At 43.7% G+C, this 22,038-nt stretch overlaps 1 protein-coding gene across 1 annotated transcript in view; it reads left to right on the top strand.

The window, feature by feature from the left end:
• Positions 1-22,038, top strand: part of gpm6ab (glycoprotein M6Ab) — a 107,817-nt gene that overhangs the window by 60,275 nt on the left and 25,504 nt on the right. The window contains exon 2 of the mRNA XM_030066108.1: positions 5,262-5,454. Coding sequence (XP_029921968.1) covers positions 5,262-5,454 — 193 coding nt within the window. The remainder of the gene's footprint in view (positions 1-5,261; positions 5,455-22,038) is intronic.

The following is a 22,038-nucleotide window of genomic DNA, read 5'->3' as shown; positions in this document are numbered from 1 at the left end:
TCACCGGATTTGGTGATCCCAAATGCATTCTCCAGGGCTGCTAAATAATCTTCTGGACGCGCATCTGCATAATTGCATCGTACAGCCTGAATTATTTCAAATGCTGGACCTTTTACACTTTCCACAATTCTTTTCTTTTTTTCTTTTACAGTACAATCACACTCATCTAGCATGAGCTGTGCCTGCTCTAGCCAGTTTTCAAGGGTCTCTTCCCCTGCGGGTGTGGGCATCACTCCTGAAAAAACATGTAATCTGCGGAAGGCATTGTTCTCTTGCGGGGGTCGCATTGTTTTTTCCAGCAACTCTCCCACAGTACAAATGATGGCGGTTGGATCTGACTGTGTTGGAGCGCTTTGCTCAAGTAGTGGTTGGAGATCGGCAAGCGATTTACCTTCACTCTGCAACAAGTTCTGCAACTTCAGGTTGAAGTCTTCAGGCGGAGCAGTGGTAGGTGTGAGAAGGGTCATCTTCCAGGGGGTTCCACCATTAAGGGGGTGGATCTCAGGGGGAGCTGTTTTAGGGTCAACTGAGTTTTGGCACTCACAGAGGATCATGTCAAGTTGTAGCTGTGAAACTAACTGTCTAGATTTGAAGCGCACTCTGCCGAGTACTTTTACTGTCTCCAAAGACTCTATTATATCAGCTATAACTGCATCTGTAGGTACATTATGCAGTATCAAAGCATTAGCTGGATATACTCCTACATCTTCACACCATTTTCGGAGTTCAGCTAGTAACTGGGGGTTGGATGAGTGAGCCATTTGTGTGAGTTTTGATCTTGTTTACTTAAATTTAATTGGTCATACAGTGAACTTATCCCAGCGGTGCCTCCAATTATGTAACCCCTGTCCCGTGTAGCTAATAAATAAGAATTACTAAGTAATTATGGTGTTGTAGTGCACTGAGACGGGGCCTGAGTTCGTCTTTTAAGGGGCGCTATTTACCTGTAATCAATTTCCTAATAACATAAAATACGTTGGCGGTGCCTCCATTAAACATCTATGAAGTAAACAAAATTGTTTATACTTCCCTTTTAAAATCAAATTTCCACTTAACTCTTGGTATCACTTACCGTAATTAACCCAGAATATCACATTTGTAAAATATAACACAGGATATAGTTCAACAAATACAATTATTTATTACTACAAAATAGAACTTTCCAAAGGACTTTATAGCTCACTGTGACCTTGACGTAATCCAATAACAGTACTCACACATCAATCACATATCATGTCTGATACACAAATTACCACTGAGAAATCTCAGGAAAAAATATAAACCCAAAATGTCCATAGCCCACATGCACACACACATTCACACCGGGCTACCAAAAACAAATAAAATAAAACGTTGCAGGCCCGGACGGTGCTTGGGGGTGTTGAGGCCTAAAACAAATGGCCGCTTCACTGGTCTATCCAGCACAACAACAAAAAAGAGAAAGCACGTGCAATGGTTGGAGTACTCACGAATACCGTACAGTCAAAGATGAGTGGGGGATGGGGAAGGGGCAAGCTGCAAGTTCCGCGCCAAAGGAATGGCGGTAGCGACACAGGGCAACAGCCTCGGCTCCAGCACAACGGCTACAGGCTTTCCCTCGAAAGGTCCAGGGCTCTCCCGGGCCTCACTCTCTCCCTCTCCGGCAAATGCACAGTCCTGAATGCATAATTCCACTTACTAGTAGAAATATAGGCTACGTCATAGCAAAAACCACAATACACAATACAAAATTTAGCTACTGCTAGCTGCAATACTGAACAGTAGTAACAGTATATAACTCCGTGTGTAGCTAAGCTAAAGGCTAACAGCGGTTAGCATTTTAATGCGTCGAGTAGACACGATGAGCAAACCACATAAAAAGTACATTAAATTACATAATTTTACCTCCGGCAAATCCTCCGAGTCTATACAATCACCGCAGGACGACTCTCTGTCAGTCTTGGGCATGAGGAGTGTGGTTATTTTATTTTTACTTTGCAGCGATCCTATTCGGATGCCGACAAAATGGTTTCTCTCTCTAGCTCACAGCTCACTGCGCCACTGAGCTGACGCTAAGCACCTCCTCCCTACACCAGGTGAGGATGGGATTGGCTAAGGACCACAACATAACAAAGATAGGAGAATCAAAGATGTTTCACTGTCGCACAACAAATGTGATCTCATGACATTTGTACCACCAACCCACTATAAATGATTTTTAAAACAAACGCCACTCTTATCTCTGACTTTTAACAGCATATTAAATTACTGTTTTTAACATGTGGTAGTCCAACACATTTTAACATGTTTACACTTAATGAACTTACTCTTATTTATATTTTTAACAACATTTTAACATCTGTATATATAAATTAATGGAATTAAGGACCACAGGGCTACACTATACTGGAATATGTTTTTGTTTTTTATATGCACCAATCTGGGAGGTATTCCACCAAGGCAGATAAAGGAAAATTCTGGTTTATTTTTATAAATCTCGTTAGATTCACATCTAATGGTAATGGGTTAAGCTGAGTGAGTGTTGAGAGAGACAGACAGGAATCCAGGGTTCAAAAAATGCAGAGCTGTTTTATTGTTGTTCTCATTTCTTTAACTTCCTTCCCATGTATCGTTATGTGTGTGTGGTTTATGTTCTGCAGAGAGAGAACTAAATTATTAACTCAAATCTCAACAGAAATGGTCATTTTAAACAAATATCAAGTAAATTCACTTAAGGGATACACAGCATGGCTCAGGTCAAAAGGAAAGAACAATGGGAAGAAGGCAGCTTATATAACCTCTTATCTAAGAAAAGAGGTTGCACCTGAGTGGGGCGGTTCCCTGCCAGGCAGGGGTGTTTGTCTTCTCCTCCAACAGCCTCTGATGTGGTCATGTGACTCTTTGATGGGGACTTCTTGACAAGTCCCACTAATTTAGGTGAGAGTTCTTTTCCACTACTGTGGCTTTTAGAAGTCCCTGCTCAGTAAGCAAGGGAACTTAAGCCCCTTTTCCACTAGTACCTACTCAGCTCGACTCGGCTCGACTCTACTCGGTTTAAGAGCTTTTCCATTAGGTCGTAGTACCTGCTAGCAGGTCCCATTTAGCACCTACTCAGCCGGGGTTCCAAGCGAGCTGAGTCGAGCTGAGTCGAGCTGAAAATGTGACGTAAACGCGGTGCAGGCAACTGATTGGACAGGGAGTGACGAGAGCGACTCCCGCACGAAAACAAAACCCGACATTTAAAAAAAAAAAAAAAAAACGGCAACAGCGGCCGTGCGCATTGATCGTCAGTGAAGTTGTCAAAGTCGGAAAATGGCAAGCAAACCGCTACCGCGGTCAAATAAAGACGTGGAGACTTTTCTGAGCTTGGTGGCGGCCCAAAGAATCCAGAGGGAGCTGGACGGTGCGCCGGCGACTCCACCCACGGCGAGGTGCTACTCAATTGTAATGGAAAACCACCTAAACCGTGTCGAGGCGAGTAGAGTCGAGCCGAGTCGAGCCGAGTAGATACTAATGGAAAAGGGCCATTAGAGTGCTGAACCTGTCCCATAGCAGGCTGTCTGTAAAGCCAAATTTAGCTCTGTCAAAGAATTTCCAACAAGCAGAGACAGAATCCCAAAATACAGTTCTGTCAAGTGTTTTCTTGCCCTTGCATCAGCTTTTGTCATGTCTGTGTTCAGAACATACAGTAAGTTCCAACCTTTTTCTCACAGTGTGACAAAGGATTAATTCACATGTTTATGTTAGTTCCAAAGAATGTAGGCCTGCAAAAGAATGTAGGCTTGAGCTTTTCATTTTGCATGCTGTTAATGAGAGTTGGACTCAAAGGTTTTAATTTTACTTTAAGGGCTCTAGTTTCGCAGACCTGGCGAGGCGGGGGCGTGGCGCAGATGCGCTTCGCCAACTGGGTGTGGCCAGGCAGTTTTTCCAAGTTTGGCACGCCATGCTCGGTGGCGCAAGTACTCCGCCGTCCCTCCTACCGGCGGAGAGGAGGAGAGAAGGCGTGGAGTGGGTTTGACACAGCCGATTCACATTTAACCAATCAAATGAGCCCCTGTCCTTGCCTTTAAAATGCGCTGCGTGAAGGCATAATGAAAGTTTACACAGCTGACATGGAGGTCTATTGCCGCAGGCGGAGCGGAGCTCAGGAGACAGGCGCGGAGCGGAGACCGGCGAGCAGTGCGGATACGTCACCAAAACCTCACAGGCAGGCTTCCGGAATGTCAGGCACATGAACGATGCAATAAATACCGAAAAAAACACTATTCAATGCTACGATCACAATCAGCACATACATATATCTCCATATCAACTGTCCCGTCACAGCTGATGTCAGATCAAAGGAGATTGGCACCGTTTGTGCTGATTGTGAGGTTTTGGTGATGTGCACCAGGCAGCCAAACTTCCACTGCGCCAGCTCTGCTCCGCCTTGTGCGGAAAGTAGACGTGGTTTCAGATGGCGAGCTTTTGGCGCACCTCGGCGAAGCCTTTTGGCACGAAACTGTCACTGCGCCAAGTTGAATCTGTCGGCACCTCCCCCCGCTGCGCCGCCACTCCCATCTCCGCGCAAGTCCGTCTGCGAAACTTGGACACTGTCTGCCTCTCCCGTTTCGCCGGTCGAAACTAGCTCTGCGTGGGGTTCGCCTCACTGCGCCAACCCGCGCTGCGCCGGGAAACTAGAGCCCTAAGTGTCCTGCTATGGTCACTGTTTGAAAATGTATGTGGGTCTATCTGAATTTTTTTGATGTAAAAAATTTGATTCTGTATATTTAATCAGATCTTTTTGACACTTTTTTAGGTCATAACTCACATCTCACTCTGAAGTTATAGAGGACTTTTTTATATTGTCTCTCAGCATACCAGCTGGGTTTTTATCTCTGACCAAGTTTATCCGTTTGAGTAGGTCTAATTTTAGTGGGGCAGTAACGCTAATCAAATGTTTTGCCACTGACTTCATTTGTGAGTTGAAAGAATTTTCTCTGTACTTGTTTCCTTTTTTCCCCCTTTTTTCCTCAATTATTCATAATTCACAAATGCATGGATGCATGAATAGTCTTTATTCTTTTCTCCTCAAATAAGTCATTAATGTGTGAATAGTGAATAGTATTTTTTGTTATTTTGTCACTTTGATATGCAGTTAAGGGTGAGTGTTAACATACTGTACTATGTAGACTGTTGAATAACTGTTTGAACTACAGATCCAGACATCATCACCCTGCAGTATATGACTGATACTATTATAATCTCTCTCTCTCTCTCTCTCTGTCATTGTCTTTGTTTAGGCTGTAAGGAGTGTTGTGAGCGATGTGTGGGCAGTCTGCCATGGGCTTCTCTCATTGCCACTGTTCTCCTGTACATGGGAGTAGCCTTATACTGTGGATGTGGCCACGAGGCTTTGAGTGGAACCATCATTATCCTCCAGAATTACTTTGAACTCATCAGAGCTCCTGGAGAAGTACTGGACATTTTCACCATGTAAGTGAGATTTAATTACCTTTATTTACCCAAGATGTTTAAAGCTGCCTTCACACAGCTGCCCTGACTAAAAATGCCATAGCAGAGCTAGAATAAAACTAATCAGCATCAATTTGCTGAGACCCTATCAGGTCTGACCTTTGTGGAGGATGAGGGTATGGATGGCTGGCATGTGAGTGAAGCTGTCTGAGTGAGGTAGAAGCCAGGCTGAGCAGACAAGCTGGCAGTCCAATGAAGTGAAGAGATAGGTAGACAGAAGTTGTGTTGGCTGGCAAGAGGACATTCAGGCCTCCTGAGAATCCATTCAGAAGATGTAACTACTAACTGATATTCCAGTGGCTGAGAGAGTTGTTAACTCTGAGATTGGCTGATCAATTTGGCAAATGGTGCAGGGAGTGCTGAGTTTCTTATCCTGGAGAGTTGATGAGTTGATTGGAGACAAGTGAAGCAGGTGCCATGTAGAGGGAGTGAGCCACACCCCACACCACACACATACTGACACAGAGACTAACAGAGGAGGAGGACACACAAGGGAGGCAAGGAACACAGAGAAACAGCCTGAAATGTAACATTAACAAACAGAAGCCAGACATAAGAGGCACAAAACAAAACAAGTGGAAAACATCAAAATAGTCCTCATACAACAAACAAAATAAGACAAATATATAATAGTAATAGTTAGGGGTGTAACAGTACATGTATTCATGTTGAACTGTTCAGTACAACAGTCAGTTTGAGGGGGCGTGGCTCAGGAAGTACAGCGGTCGTCCGGTAACTGGAGGGTTCCCGGTTCGATCCCCGGCTCCTCCAGAGTGTGTCCAAGTGTCCTTGAGCAAGATACTGAACCCCTCACTGCTCCTGATGGACAGCTGGCGCCTTGCATGGCAGCCTCTGCCGTCAGTGTGTGAATGTGAGGCAAAACATTGTAAAGCGCTTTGAGTAGAAAAGCGCTATAGAAATGCAGTCCATTTACCATTTAGTACAGGGTTTTTGGTTTGGTGCATATCACAAACTGAAATAATGTTGTCAAAGTTTTATTTGTGTAGTGTAAAATCATAAAAATGTTCTTAAGGCGCTATACAGAAACACAACAGATAGCATGTTTCTCTGATCAAAAGTTTACAATTAGCTCACCACCCTCCCCCACAGAGCATAAAATCCCCTGATAGCCCATATTTGACTGAGGGCCTGCATATTGTCTATCATCCTGTAGTAAGCATGTTCCACCTTCAGTCAGGCCTTCAGCAGTCCCTCCAGGACCGGCATGAGCTCCACACTGCCAACACCCTGAGCCCGGTTCTTGCGTGTCAGCCATATGGCCAACTTGGCAGAACCAGATAAAAAGTTCAAAAATGTGCATACAGCCTTCTTAGCACAGTATTTTGGGCCAAAAATAAACAACCCAAAAGAGAAATTCTCCCCAAGACCCTGAAAACACCTTTTCAAAAGCTCAAAAAGCACTGACAGCAGAGGACACTGAACAAATAAGGGTTACTAAACAAATAGGGTACCAGGGTTTCACTTTGTGAACAGAAATCACACTGCTCCCCCTGCCCAGGATCCAGGTGTTCTCTGTGTCTGTTTGAGTCTGTCTGTGTCTCAAGGTATGTACAGATGTTGTCGTTGCCTTCATCAGAAGGCCCCGCTTTGTACAGTGTTATGACCCTGGCCTAGGGGCACCAGGGTCACACACGAAGATTGGCCCCCGCTCTTCCCACTCCCAAGTACAACAGCCAACATACAAAAATTTGAAGGCAAAGTAGCAGTTTATTTGCTTCGGAGGCGAGCACAGCCAAAACAATAAACAAAAACCACTAACCAAAACTCCCTGTCTTACCTGTAAAAAACAATATAAACAAAAGACAATGAAACTTACCTACCTCCTACAAAAGTAAAACAGGAGAAAAGAATTACAACAAAAAAAAAATGGCTTCTCCCTCCTACTAGGGTCTGCTACAGCTTTTACACTTATTTACAATATATACAAATGTCGGTGACAAAGTCACAGCAAAACACACACTGCAAAAGGCAAATAATTATCACTAATCTACAAACCAAATGTCTACGTAGCACCGGACCACAAAGTCATACTCTAACTAGCCGGCTGCTGTTGGTTGGGAGTAGGAGAGAACAGAGAGACTGACGGCTGGGATCAGCTGGTATTTGAAGTGGATGATCAGCCAATCAGCAGGCAGCAGCTCGGTCACCTGGTCAGCTGGGAGAGGTACACACACCTGCAGCTCATTCACAGAGACAGCTGATTGCTGATGCAGAGAGGGAGGGTAGAGAAAAAGCAATACATCCAACACAACACAAAAACACAATTCATAACAACAGCCAGCTTCCCTGAGACTGGTTCGCAGGCTAGCAGACTGCAGTATATGAGTCCTTATAAAGCTGTTAAAAAACAAAGGTTCTTGAAACAGCCACATTCTTGGAGTCTCATTTTCAGCACGTTCAATTGTAAACATCTGCCATGCCTGCAAGATAGAGCTGTAAAAACTGCTCAGTCCAGAAACATCCACATCCTCAGGATGTAAGAGGAAAAGCTGTTTATCATATCCTAACCGCCCAGCTTTCCTCAGCAGCAGTCGGGCTGTATCTAACCAGCTTGTACAGCAATTTTTGTGCAGTCTGGAGTCTAAATGAGGCAATTTTGGATTGAATATTGATAAGTCCCCTCCCCCTCCACCACAGGCAGGTAGAGGGCTGCTGCCCGGATCCAGTGCTGCCCGGACCAGAAGAAATCCAGGATGGCCCTCTGAATATCTTCTATTAATCCTTTTGACAGTGTCAGAGCAGTAGGTCTATACCACAGAGGCAACCAAGTTATTGGCAACCAGAATTTTATACTTTTATACTTTTTTACAACAATTTTATACAACAACTGGGGTAGCAACCATTTCCATTTAGACAACTGACCTGATCCTTCCACTGTCCCACTAACATGGCTTCACTCTTAGCCCAGTTTACCAATACAGATGAGGCCTTTTCATAAAGAGACAGAGTAGCATCCAGATACTGAATATCATTATGGCTTGAGACAAAAATATGAACATCATCAGCATATGCAGAAACAGTAAAAGGACGAAGAAAGCTAGAGGACCCAGGCAGTGAAAGACCACTGAGCCGACTTCTCAACCTGCACAGCAAGGGCTCAATAGCTAAGCTATATAGTTGACCTGAAATAGGACAACCCTGTCTTATCCTCCGCTGCACAGGGATTGGCCGACTCAGCCTTTCTCCCATCTTTACCACACCACTATATAAAAAGCCAACCCAGTGCAAAAACCCATCACCAATACCAAAAGCCCTAAGTGCAGAAAACAAGTAAGAGTGATCCACCCTATCAAAAGCTTTTTGCTGGTCCAAAGAGACACTACCAAAATCAATATTATAAGATTTGGACACAAGAGGAAAATATTGTCCAAAATTGTCCTGTCAGGTACACAATACGTTTGTACAATTATTTCCAGGACCTCCTTGAGTCTGTTTGGGTTAGGGTTAGGGCTGTGGAAAGCACCTTATAATCTGTACAAAGAAGAGCAACTGGCTTACAGTTCTTCAGCAAGGCCAAGTCTCCCTTCTTGGGCAATAAAGAAAGCACTGCTCACTGACAGGAAATAGGAAGAGATCCTGTTCCGAAGCACTCCAACAATACACCATGTAAATCAGGCTCAATTGTATTCCAAAATCTTTTATAAAAGTCAGAGGAGAGACCTTCGATGCTTGGTGCCCGTCCTGATGCCATCTGGTTGACAGCCACAGTTAACTCCTCCAGAGTCAGCTCACAGTCTGGAGTAGTTTTCTCCTCTGGGCTGAGCTGTGGAAGCCCCTTCAGGAGCTCCTCACGACACTCCATGCTACACTGTTCTGCACCAAAGAGATCAGCATAGAAGTCTAATGCATGGCTCCTCATTTCACCCCGGTTGGTGGTCACTCTTCTTCCTGGAAGCTTGAGGCAGGTCATCTGCTTCCTCTGTGCAACTAATCTCTCCAGATTAAAAAAGAAAGGTTGGGGCATCCATGTCCTTTAATTGGAGAAAGCGAGGCCCGACAAGAGCTCCCTTCACTCTCTCAATCAATCAATCAATCACAACTTTATTAATCCCACCAGGGGCAAGTCATTTTGAGCAGCAGTTTGTGTGGCACATGCCTTTCACACAAGGACAATATAAAAACAAAGACACCAATACAACAATACAACAACACACCAGGAGCTCAAATGGACAGTATGATAAATATGAGATTTTAAATCTAAAAAACTAGTGCAATAAATATAATTAAAAAAAAAATCCCCCATGTTGAATTAAGGAGTCTGAGGGCAGAGGGGATAAATGAATTGGAGAACCGTTTTGTTCTGCACATGGGCAGGGCATAATGCCGCCCTGAAGGCAACAGGATGAATTCACCAGCAAGGACATGGCTTGGGGAGGCTAAAATGCACTCTGCTTTTCCAGGCTTTTAATGATTTTCTCAAAGATTTTCATTGTTAATAACATTAATGCCACTGGTCTGAAATCACTAAGCTGTTTAGGATTAGATATTTTGGGTATTGGGACCACAGTGGAGGATTTCCACATGCCAGGAATCTGGTTACACTCAAGTGACATTTGAAAGATATGCTGGAAAACACTGCAGACTTGGTCAGCACAATATCGGAGTGTATGCCCACATATCAGATCTGGACCAGGGGCCTTCCTCATATTGACCCGTTTTAAAAGATTTCTCACTTGCTCCCGCTCAATGACAATATTAGAGTCACAGGTGTCAAAGAATCTCTGAGGAGGGAAATATTTTCAGAAAAGTCATGTACTTCAAAGCGAGCATAAAAACTATTAATTTGGAAGGTCGGTCATGTTTATCCCCTCAATTTTAATAGTACTGTTTCTGTCCCTTTCACTACTTCCCTGGGAGATGGAGGCCATTGACTTTATTCCCTTCCAAGCGGCCCGAAGGTCTCCACTGGTGTATTTGAGTTCCACCTTATCCCTATACACACTTTTAGTTTTTCTTATCTCCCTCCTCACCACCCTGTTTATTTCTTTCTTTTCCTGAATGCTCCCTGTATAAAAGATGCGTTTCTTCATATTAATGACGCTTTTTAGTTCCTTAGTGACCCATGGTTTGTTGTTTGGAAATATAGTGATTTCTTTACAGGGAATATTAGAGTCCACACAAAATGATATGTACAAGGAAACGGTTGATTTTAGTTTGTTTAAATCCTTACATGAAGTGTAGAAGACATCCCACTCTGTCAAGTCAAAGCATGCTTGTAAGGTAGCGATGCTTTCCTCTGACCAGCATCTTACTATTCTTTGTGTATGCTCCTGCTTCTTACAGACAGTTTTGTAGGTCGGCATCAGCAGGACGCTACTGTGATAAGATGCTCCAAAAGGGGGCATAGGCAGGGAACTGAACGCACCAGGCACTGAGCCATAACACAGGTCAATTGTGGAGTTTTTTAAAGTTGTTGAACAATTGACATATTGCTCATATGTCTTCAGAGTCCTGTGTAGCTGGCACTGATTAAAATCCCCTAAAGAAAATTTAGGTGCCTCAGGTGAGATAGCGTCTAGCCTATTGGTTACTTCCGCGATCAGCTGGGTGGCCACTGGGATACTGGCCCTCGGATGGATGTAAACAATGGTCAGAAAGAGCTGAGGAAACTTGGCAGGTAAAAGGGCCGGATTGAAATGGATAAAAGCCCAAGGTCAGGGGTGCATATTTCCTCCCGAACTGTGACATTGTTACAGTACCTGTCATTTATGTCTCTCTTGCAGGAAAGAACTCAGCTCCAACCTCAATTTTCCTAATGTCAGCTTCAAGTCCCTGAACTGCTGCCTTGATCTTAGCAGTGGAATGGGAGGTATACTGCTGGCAAAAAAAAAAAAAAAAACTAACATCCCACCACAACTTTAAAGAGCTAAAATCAACTTTTTTGATTTTCCACTGCTGCCAAAAGTGCTCAAGATTCTGACAGAAAATACTGTCTTGCAGGAGTTTGTTGTTAAAACACCAGAAGGACTCTTTCACCTGGCAAAATGATCCAATCTATGCTGACAAAGTGATAGTCAGTGAAACCAACTGGACTTATTACTATGAACTAGTCTAGAGCTAAGATCTTTAGAGATGTAGATTGTGTCTTGCCTAGCTGCATTCACCCTGTTATTGCTAACCTTCACTCATATATATTGTCTGGACTGTGGATGTTTGACCCTCCATGCATGTACCAAATCCAGGTGTACACTGTTAAGACTCTGGGATGATTATGGGTGGGGTTCCTCGCCCATTCTGTCCACAGTGCAGTTGAAATCCCCACCAATAATTATTTGATCCTGATGGTAATTTCTTAGCTCATTTTTTAACAGGGTGAAAAAAGCTACTCTTTCTGTTCCTTGATTTGGGGCATATATATTAACAAAACAGATCACACAACTCTCTATTTTTGCCCTGACAATCAACAACCGGCCCTTGACCACTTAAGTAGAACATATGACAGTTGCATTTGCTGTTAAAACAAGACAGCTACCCCTGTTAGTGCTATGGCTAATGGCATATGAACCCTCCCACAATAATCCCCAGTCTATCTTATCTGCTGGATGTGTCTCTTCTAAAAGTAACACATCAATCATTTCTTGATTAGAAGCGTCAGAGATTATGCCCTTTTTTGCCTATCTCTCCCTTCATTAATATTTAGGGACCCTATTTTGACGCACTTCATATAGAGATCAGAGAAGAGAAACAGACAAGATGAACCAAGCAGAAAACACCATGTGAAGCATGATCATGCTACTTCTTAATCTTTTTAACAGTTTTGCCTTTTCTTTCCTTTCTCAGAGCTATGCTTATTGAGATGGAAGCGTCTTTTCTTATCCAGGAGACCAGTGTGCGAGCAGATCTAATGAACTAATCAGTGTCACCAAAGTAATTGCTCAGTTTAACAGACTTTCCAAATGTTTCATCTATGAAGTCTGTAATTTCCTCTAAGGAATAGAGATCTGTGTGTCTGTGTGACATTTCCCCAGCAGATGCTGCATCCGACTCAGAGTCACCCTCCATATCTTCTTCTTCACCTGCTACAGAGCACACCCTGTCCTATCTGTGATCACAGTGTGATCTCTGCCTGCAGAAGCTGTGGAAGCTGCTGACTGTTCAGTTCCTGCAGACTGACAGCTCCTCAGGTTTTCTGCTTCCACAGAAACCTGTTGCTCTCAGACTGCCTCTGTCCCTCCCTCCACAAGTCAGTTTTATCACAATAACACTGTGGCACAATAACGTGGCGCCTCGGCACAAGCAGGGCCACTGCCCAGTGCCTCTGCCCAGTGCCTCAGCAGAGTCAGCCTCCTGCTGTGCAAACTATTTCTGTCCTATGTCTCCACACTCGAAGCATTTCAGCTGTCCTGAGCTGGTATACACCATATATAAGCCATTGCCATACTTAACTCTGAAAGACACCTCCAGAGTTTGTGTAGGCGAGTCCAGAAACATAAATACCTGCCTCCTCACTGTATGTGCTTCAGTTTGACATCCTTACACCCCAGACTCACAGTTTTAAATCCACTGGCAAATTTACCAAACCTCCGGAGCTCACACTCCAGTAGCTCGTTAGGTATGAATGGTGGAACACCAAATACGGTGACCCGCGTGGAGGGCACCAACAGCAGGGAGACCTGCACGAATGTGTCCCTGATAAAGGCACCGCTCTCTATCAGATGATGAGCTCCTCCTTCAAAAACACAGCCACTGCTTTATTCATCCTTGAAGCATAGGATATCTTATCATATCCTACCTGCTCACTGACAGCCAACAAAACCTCCTCAACAGTAACACTGCTATCCGGTGGGCCTATCCTAACCCCATGACAGATAGTCAGAGGTGGCGTCTCAGCGGATGCCATGCCTCCTAAAAATCTACTGTCAGAAACCACTGATCACTCAGCCTGCACTCGGCAAAGATATTTTTAATAAAAACTTACCTGTTCAAGCACATAGGACAGATTAAGAAAACAGGAGAAAGGTCAAAAACAGGGAGGGACACACACCCAACCTCCCAGCATGCAGTGTAGAGAGAGAGAGAGAGAGAGAGAAGCAGGTGTTTTGCCATCAAAACACCCACCATCACTCTACCGCTCCAGAGGCAGAAATATCTGCTGAAATAGAATAGAATAGAATAGAATAGAATAGAATAGAAGATACTTTATTCATCACACACAGAAATTCAGGTATCCAGCAGCTCAAAAAACACAAACATATAATATACAACAATAAATAGATAAATATAAAAAATACATACAAGCAGCATACCATAGCATAATAAAAGCATAATAAAAGCAGCACAATTACTGCACACAACCCAGTCCAGATGTGGATATGGGGGGTGGTGGGGGTTTAGGAAGTGTTAAAAGGCCTTAAAAGGTGTTAAAGAGCCTTATGGCTGTGGGGACAAAGGACCTTTTAAACCTCTCCGTCCTGCAGCGCAGTGATTTGAGCCGCTCACTGCGGTTGCTCCTCTGTCCAGCAGCCTCTTCAGCGTGTGCCCCTCCACCATAGTTGTCAGTCCGTCCAGCTTCCTGCCCAGCACTGAGCTGGCCTTTTTCACCAGCTTGTCCAGGCGCCTTCTTCAGGCTTCAGGCTTCTAAGACTTCAAATGTCCTGAGCCTCCTGAGGAAGAAGAGTTGGCTCTGCCCCTTCTTGTATAAAGCGTCTGTGTTTGCAGACCAGTCCAGCTTGTTGTCTAGGACCACACCCAAGTACTTGGCCCCAAGGACAGGGTGGCTTAGTTCTCCTGAAGTCCACCACCATCTCCTTAGTCTTGGTGGTATTCAGAAGAAGGCCATTTGTATCACTCCAAGCCCTGAAGGCCTCCACAAGGTCCCTATACTCCCCCTCCTGTCCACCTCGCACACACGCTACCACAGCTGCATCATCTGAATACTTCTGAATGTGGCAGGACTCAGAGTTGTATTTAAAGTCAGATGTGTAGAGCGTGAACAGGAAGGGAGCTAGCACAGTCCCCTGTGGGGCGCCCGTGCTGCAGTCCAGTATCCCAGAAACACAATTCCTCAGCCTGACAAACTGTGGCCTTGCTGTTAGGTAGTCTGTGATCCAGGAAATTAAGGAGGGATCCACCCCCATATTTCTGAGCTTGTCTCTCAGTATCGGGGGCTGGATGGTATTAAAAGCGCTGGAAAAGTCAAAAAACATGATCCTCACATAGGAATCAGGCACATCTAGGTAGGTGTAGGCTCGGTGCAGCATGTAGAGGACCGCGTCTTCCACTCCTATTTGTTCTTGGTAGACAAACTGAAGGGGACCTAGATCCTGTGCCACCTGTGGTCTTATGTGATGGAGGATCAGCCGCCCCAAGGTTTTCAGAAGGTGTGAAGTCAAAGCCACCAGCCTGTAGTTTTTTTTATCTCTACCGGGTGCCCAACTTTGGGCACCGGTACAGAACATGATGTTTTCCACTGTACAGGGACTTTTTCTGACTGCAGGCTTAGGTTGAAGAGCTTCTGGAGAGGTTCAGCTAGCTCAGATACACAGTCCTTCAGTATTCTCGGGCACACACCGTCCGGACCCGCTGCTTTCCCTGGATGCAATCTTCTGAGTTCCTCCCTCACCTCATGTATTGTAAAAAACAAGAGAGGCTGGCCAGGTGTAGTGAAATGTGCAGCTGCAGGTGATATGTTACTGCTGCATGGAGGAGGAGAAGATGGCGTTGTGGCCCCAGGTGTGGTGTGAGCCGCAGCTGCAGCTTTGAGGATGTAGTTGCATAGAGGAGACAGTGGGGTAAAAGCAGCAGCCTTTACTTTAAAATAAAATAAAATAAAATAATATGACAGAGGAAGAGAGAGGGGAGAAGAGAGAGGTGCCCAGATGTCTAAGCTTATAGCAGCATAACTATGGGACAGTCCTAAATATAAGCTTTATCAAAAGGAAAGGTTTTAAGCCTACTCTTACACGAAGAGAGAGTGTCTGCTTTTCGGACCCAAATTGGAAGATGGTTCCACAAAAGAGGAGCCTGATAGTTGAAGGTTCTGCCTCCCATTGTACTTTTGGATTCTCCAGGAACCACAAGTAAGCCTGCATTTTGGGAGCGCAATGCTCTAGTGGGGTGGTATGAGCTCATATTAGATCCCAGTTACCCCAGTACAGGTGGTCTGGACCGGCTCTCTGTCTGAAAAAGGCTCGAACCTCACGCCTCAAAGGGTTTAACCCAAACCTCTGGCTGAACTCCTTCTGAGGTCTGTTTAAACTGTGTTGAGAAGACATGCTTAGCTAGTAACTACCTTTATCCGAGTGCCTACCCTGCTTCCACACCCACCTGAATAACCCTTGAGGCAAATGCAAGCAACAGCCACACTCGTTAATGGCAGCTCTTCTCTAATAGATCTGTGCACTTGTTATTTTCTAGGTTTAATTTAGTGGCTTGGAAAAATAGTCACAAGGATCTGTTAATTTACTATTGCTAGAGTAACCTTTACAAAAAACCTTAAAACATTGTGCACACTGCAACCTAATATTTTACTGTCACCCAAAAATCATAAAAAGGGAAGTCCACAAATATACAGTACAGACCAAAGGTTTGGACACACCTTCTCATTCAATGCGTTTTCTTTATTTTCATGACAATTTACATTGTAGATTCTCACCAAAGGAATCAAAACTATGAATGAACACATGTGGAGTTATGTACTTAACAAAAAAAGCTGAAATAACTGAAAACGTGTTTTATATTCTAGTTTCTTCAAAATAGCCACCCTTTGCTCTGATTACTGTTTTGCACACTCTTGGCATTCTCTCCATGAGCTTCAAGAGGTAGTCACCTGAAATGGTTTTCCAACAGTCTTGAAGGAGTACCCAGAGGTGTTTAGCACTTGTTGGCCCCTTTGCCTTCACTCTGCGGTCCAGCTCACCCCAAACCATCTGGATTGGGTTCAGGTCCGGTGACTGTGGAGGCCAGGTCATCTGCCTCAGCACTCCATCACTCTCCTTCTTGGTCAAATAGCCCTTACACAGCCTGGAGGTGTGTTTGGGGTCATTGTCCTGTTGAAAAATAAATGATCGTCCAACTAAATGCAAACCGGATGGGATGGCATGTCGCTGCAGGATGCTGTGGTAGCCATGCTGGTTCAGTGTGCCTTCAATTTTGAATAAATCCCCAACAGTGTCCAGCAAAACACCCCCACACCATCACACCTCCTCCTCCATGCTTCACAGTGGGAACCAGGCATGTGGAATTCATCCGTTCACCTTTTCTGCATCTCACAAAGACACGGCGGTTGGAACCAAAGATCTCAAATTTGGACTCATCGGACCAAAGCACAGATTTCCACTGGTCTAATGTCCATTCCTTGTGTTTCTTGGCCCAAACAAATCTCTTCTGCTTGTTGCCTCTCCTTAGCAGTGGTTTCCTAGCAGCTATTTGACCATGAAGGCCTGATTCGCGCAGTCTCCTCTTAACAGTTGTTCTAGAGATGGGTCTGCTGCTAGAACTCTGTGTGGCATTTATCTGGTCTCTAATCTGAGCTGCTGTTAACTTGTGATTTCTGAGGCTGGTGACTCGGATGAACTTGTCCTCAGAAGCAGAGGTGACTCTTGGTCCTCCTTTCCTGGGTCAGTCCTCATGTGTGCCAGTTTCGTTGTAGCGCTTGATGGTTTTTGCGACTCCACTTGGGGACACATTTAAAGCATTTAAAACATTTTTGTAATTTTCCGGACTGACTGACCTTCATTTCTTAAAGTCATGATGGCCACTCGTTTTTCTTTAGTTAGCTGATTGGTTCTTGCCATAATATGAATTTTAACAGTTGTCCAATAGGGCTGTCGGCTGTGTAGTAACCTGACTTCTGCACAACACAATTGATGGTCCCAACCCCATTGATAAAGCAAGAAATTCCACTAATTAACCCTGATAAGGCACACCTGTGAAGTGAAAACCATTTCAGGTGACTACTTCTTGAAGCTCATCGAAAGAATGCCAAGAGTGTGCAAAGCAGTAATCAGAGCAAAGGGTGGCTATTTTGAAGAAACTAGAATATAAAACATGTTTTCAGTTATTTCACCTTTTTTTGTTAAGTACATAACTCCACATGTGTTCATTCATAGTTTTGATTCCTTCGGTGAGAATCTACAATGTAAATAGTCATGAAAATAAAGAAAACGCACTGAATGAGAAGGTGTGTCCAAACTTTTGGCCTGTACTGTACGTCCATATTATAAGTCCAGATTAGTAAAATTGATTGCAAAAATAGGCACGGCAAAGCAGCATAACTAAATCTAAAAATTCATCAAACCTTTAGAAAAAAACAAACAATCAATAAAATTCAGGTTATACTGATTAATATGACTAAATGATTAATCTGAAAAAAGGGAGAGAGGAGAGAGTCACTACTCTGCAGCAGCAGTTCCTCTTTTCTGCCACAGTTTGAAACTTTGTAGGAACAAGAGAAATCCAATGTCCAAATTCATCCTCAACTGGTTGGCAAAAGTGGTTATTCCTTCGTACTCTGGTTTATAATTTCCAGATGAGGATTCTTTGTAAATCCCTCCAGTGGTAAGGAAGTCACCAACTCCTACTCCAAAGGTTTGACCGCAAGAACCTCAAACGTTCCGAAACATGCCTTTTTATACCCTTTTTTCTCTCCCATGCACCACCTAGTAAACACAAAAACTAAACTTGAACGCACACACATTTAAACTCAAACTCTGAATCATTTTCTTGCTGGCTGGATGCAGCCGAGTGGCTGCTGGGGAGCACTTCCTCTTTTTGGCCTCTCTCTGCACAGTAAAAAAACAGACTTATCTCAACATGCTTTAACCATTAATCACAGTTTATTCCTTACTTTGATTACACTTATAAACCATATTTGTCCTTATTCCTAGTTATTGTTATCTCAAATCATGTATATTAACCATGATCAATTTTTAAAAATTTTTGAATCAACATACTTTTCATAGCATAGCAGTAATCATTATATCTATTATACATATCTTAGTCTCTTAGGGCTCTAGTTTCGCAGACCAGGCGAGGCGGGGGCGTAGCGCAGATGCGCTTCGCCAACTGGGTGTGGCCAGGCGGATTTTCCAAGTTTGGCACGCCGTTCTCGGTGGCGCAAGTACTCCGCCGTCCCTCCTACCGGCGGAGGGGAGGAGAGAAGGCATGGAGTGGGTTTGACACAGCCGATTCACATGTAACCAATCAAATGAGCCCCTGTCCTTGCCTTTAAAATGCGCTGCGTGAAGGCGTAATAAAAGTTTACACAGCTGACAAGGAGGTCTGTTGCCGCAGGCGGAGCGGAGCCCAGGAGACAGGCGCAGAGCGGAGACCGGCGAGCAGTGTGGACACGTCACCAAAAACTCACAGGCAGGCTTCTGGAACGTCAGACACATGAACGATGCAATAAATACCGAAAAAAACTATTCAATGCTACGATCACAATCAGCACATACATATATCTCCATATCAACTGTCCCGTCACAGCTGATGTCAGATCAAAGGAGATTGGCACCGTTTGTGCTGATTGTGAGGTTTTGGTGATGTGCGCCAGGCAGCCAAACTTCCACTGTGCCAGCCCCGCTCCGCCTTGCTCTGAAAGTAGACGTGGTTTCAGATGGCGAGCTTTTGGCGCACCTCGGCGAAGCCTTTTGGCACGAAACTGTCACTGCGCCAAGCCGAATCTGTCGGCACCTCCCCCCGCTGCGCCGCCACTCCCATCTCGGCGAACCTCCACCTGCGAAACTTGGACACTGTCCGCCTCTGCCGTTTCGCTGGTCGAAACTAGCTCTGCGCGGGGTTCGCCTCACTGCGCCACCCCGCGCTGCGCCGGGAAACTAGAGCCCTTAGTCCCTTACTTTCCCAGTGTCACCATGACCAGGCTGTTTTTGGGCGTGGGGCTATCTCACTCCTTTTTGACACTCATTAAGATAATATAAGATGGTGCCTGGCCATTAAGGGCTTTGTAGGTGAGGAGGAGGATTTTAAATTCTAAAACCAGATTTAGAATATCCTCTAATAACCAAGAGTTCTGGCATTTGGAGCCATTTTGGTTTTGTTGTGAATTATAAATATACCAATCACACCATTAATGGTGCAATTGGCACATTTATAGCCCAGGATATGAGACCCTAATCTGTAGTAGAAAATGCAGGCTTTCACAACATGCTTGGTGTCACTGAGTCCAGGTACACTGATCCTGCACCAGCCCATTTCAGCCAGACCGTAATTCCTTCTTTTTATGAAAAACAAAAGCCCAAATAGAGAATGAATTGTCTGAGGCAGCCACTGTTGCTCTGACTGCAGACAACGGGACATCATGGGTTACATAAAGCTTACTAACTTTAACGTCACATGAACTTAACACTGAATGGGAGGTCATTGCCATAGTCATCATGTCATCATCATCATCATCATCATCATCATCATCAATAGATCATACTCTATGATGTTAGTTTTAATAAGATTGATTTGTTTTGATGAATAAGGAGCTATTAGTGATTTGTTTTATATGCTGCTGGGAAGGCCAGGTATAGCTCCCTCATTGTGTAAAATTTTAAAAAAAAGGTCATACTTAATTATGTCTTAATGAATACATTTAAAAAAAAAAATCAAGTGAATTTCTCTGGTATGTACACTTTTTTGCTGTATCGAAAATATTCTGAACCATGACACATCTGTATCATATCAAACCGAACCATGAATTTTGTGAACTGTTACACCTATATTAATAGTAATAAAAAAAAAATTATATTAATACTATACTGCTAATACTGCTATCATAATTTGGGGATATAATTTGAGAACGGCCATTCAGAGATAGAAATCAGAGTTAGAAATTTGAGTCTTTTAGGATATTCTTTTTTTTTCCTCCAAATTTGACTTTGCTGAAAATATCTTCAATTGTGAGAAGGGTGGAGAAACAATTTCCATTTAATCTGTATGACACTGCAGGTCAGAAAAATTGTTAAAGCTATGAAGTCCATCTCTGAAGCAGAAAGTTGCACTGTAGATTGTATGCCAAACAATGCCATCAAGGCATTAGGTCCAACTGATTTATCCTTCTCTTAGAAAGTTTTAAAGATTTCTACCCATTAAATATATTAAGAAGAGCAAGACCAGATCATACGCTATATGGACAAAAGTATTGGGACACACCTCTTAATCACTGAATTTAGGTGTTTAGGTGTAATTCAGTCTCATTACCACAGGTGTATAAAATCAAGCCCTGAGTCATGCAGTCTGCCTTTGCAAACACTCGTAAAAGAATGAGTTGTTCTAAAGAGTTCACTGAATTCGAGTGTGCTGCTGTAACAGTAATGGAATAGGATGCCACTGTTGGAACAAATCAGTTTCAAAGTGTAGGCATTTAAGAACTACTCAGCCACTAAGTGGCAGACCACGTAAAGTTACAGAGTGGGGTCACCGAGTGCTGAGATGCATAGTGTGTAAAGGTCACCAAAGCTCCATCCTGGAGTCTTCGGTCCACAGGCATGGGCCTGCTTGTCGCCCCTCGCACCAGCCGACGCACCTTTGGGGACAGAGCCTTCAGTGTCGCTGCCCCCACCCTTTGGAACTCCCTCCCCTCTGAGATACGTCACGCCCCTACCCTGGACTCATGACTACCCTGACTAGGCCAGTTTCTCCTTTAGCTTACCTTGTGATGTTTGTTCTTTCTGTCTGTTTGTTTTCATTTGATTTGTTTCTTTGTTTTATAAAGCGTCCTTGGGTGTTTTGAAAGGCGCTATATAAATCTAAGTTAGTATTATTATTATTATTATTGTTAAAGCTCTGCTGACTTAGTAACTGTAGACTTCCAAACCTGTTCTGGCATTAAAATCGGCACAAAAACTGTGTGCTGGGAGATTCATGGCTTGGGTTTCCATGGCCGAACAGCTGCATGCAAGCCTTATATCATCAAGCACAATGCCTAGCATTGCATGAAGTGGTTTAAGGCATGCTGCCACTGGACTCGGGAGCAGTGGAAACGTTTTCTGTGGACTGATGAATCATGCTTCTCTATCTGGCAGCCTGATGGATAAGTCTGATGGATAAGTCTGTTTGATGCATGCCAAGAGAACATTGCCTGCCTGACTGCATTGTACAGTCGTGGAAAAAAGTTTTCGGACACCCTTAAAATTTTACACAATCTCACAATCTCAAATATTATCATGAAATATTTGTGGAAAAATCTTTTTTGTGTTTCAAATGGTGTGGCTGCATTAGACAGATACAAATACAAATAATATTTTTTTGTTTATTGTTTACAAGAAAAACTAACAAAACTAAATTCTGGACAGTTTAATCTTTATCTTCAGGCGTGTTTCCTGCGTTAAGTTCCTTGTTTTAGCCATTTTTGTGTCTGAAGAACTTTCAAATGTGCTGGCTTTATATAGACACCAAGTTTGGCAACAAAAATTGTGTCTTTTAATAAAAAGAACGACCTTCATCACTGGTACCAAAATGACCCAATTCTAAAAATTCCTTATGTATTTTTATGGAACCAATCAATTTTAAGTTTTTAATAGCTTTTTTAGGATTTGTTTAGTATTTTGACTGTGACTGTACTAAAAGAAATTGCACCTG

Source organism: Myripristis murdjan, chromosome 1 (genome assembly GCF_902150065.1).
Source record: "Myripristis murdjan chromosome 1, fMyrMur1.1, whole genome shotgun sequence".
Taxonomy (NCBI): domain Eukaryota; kingdom Metazoa; phylum Chordata; class Actinopteri; order Holocentriformes; family Holocentridae; genus Myripristis; species Myripristis murdjan.
Note: the sequence above shows the minus strand (reverse complement) of the source record. Positions and strands in the feature narration are given on the sequence as shown.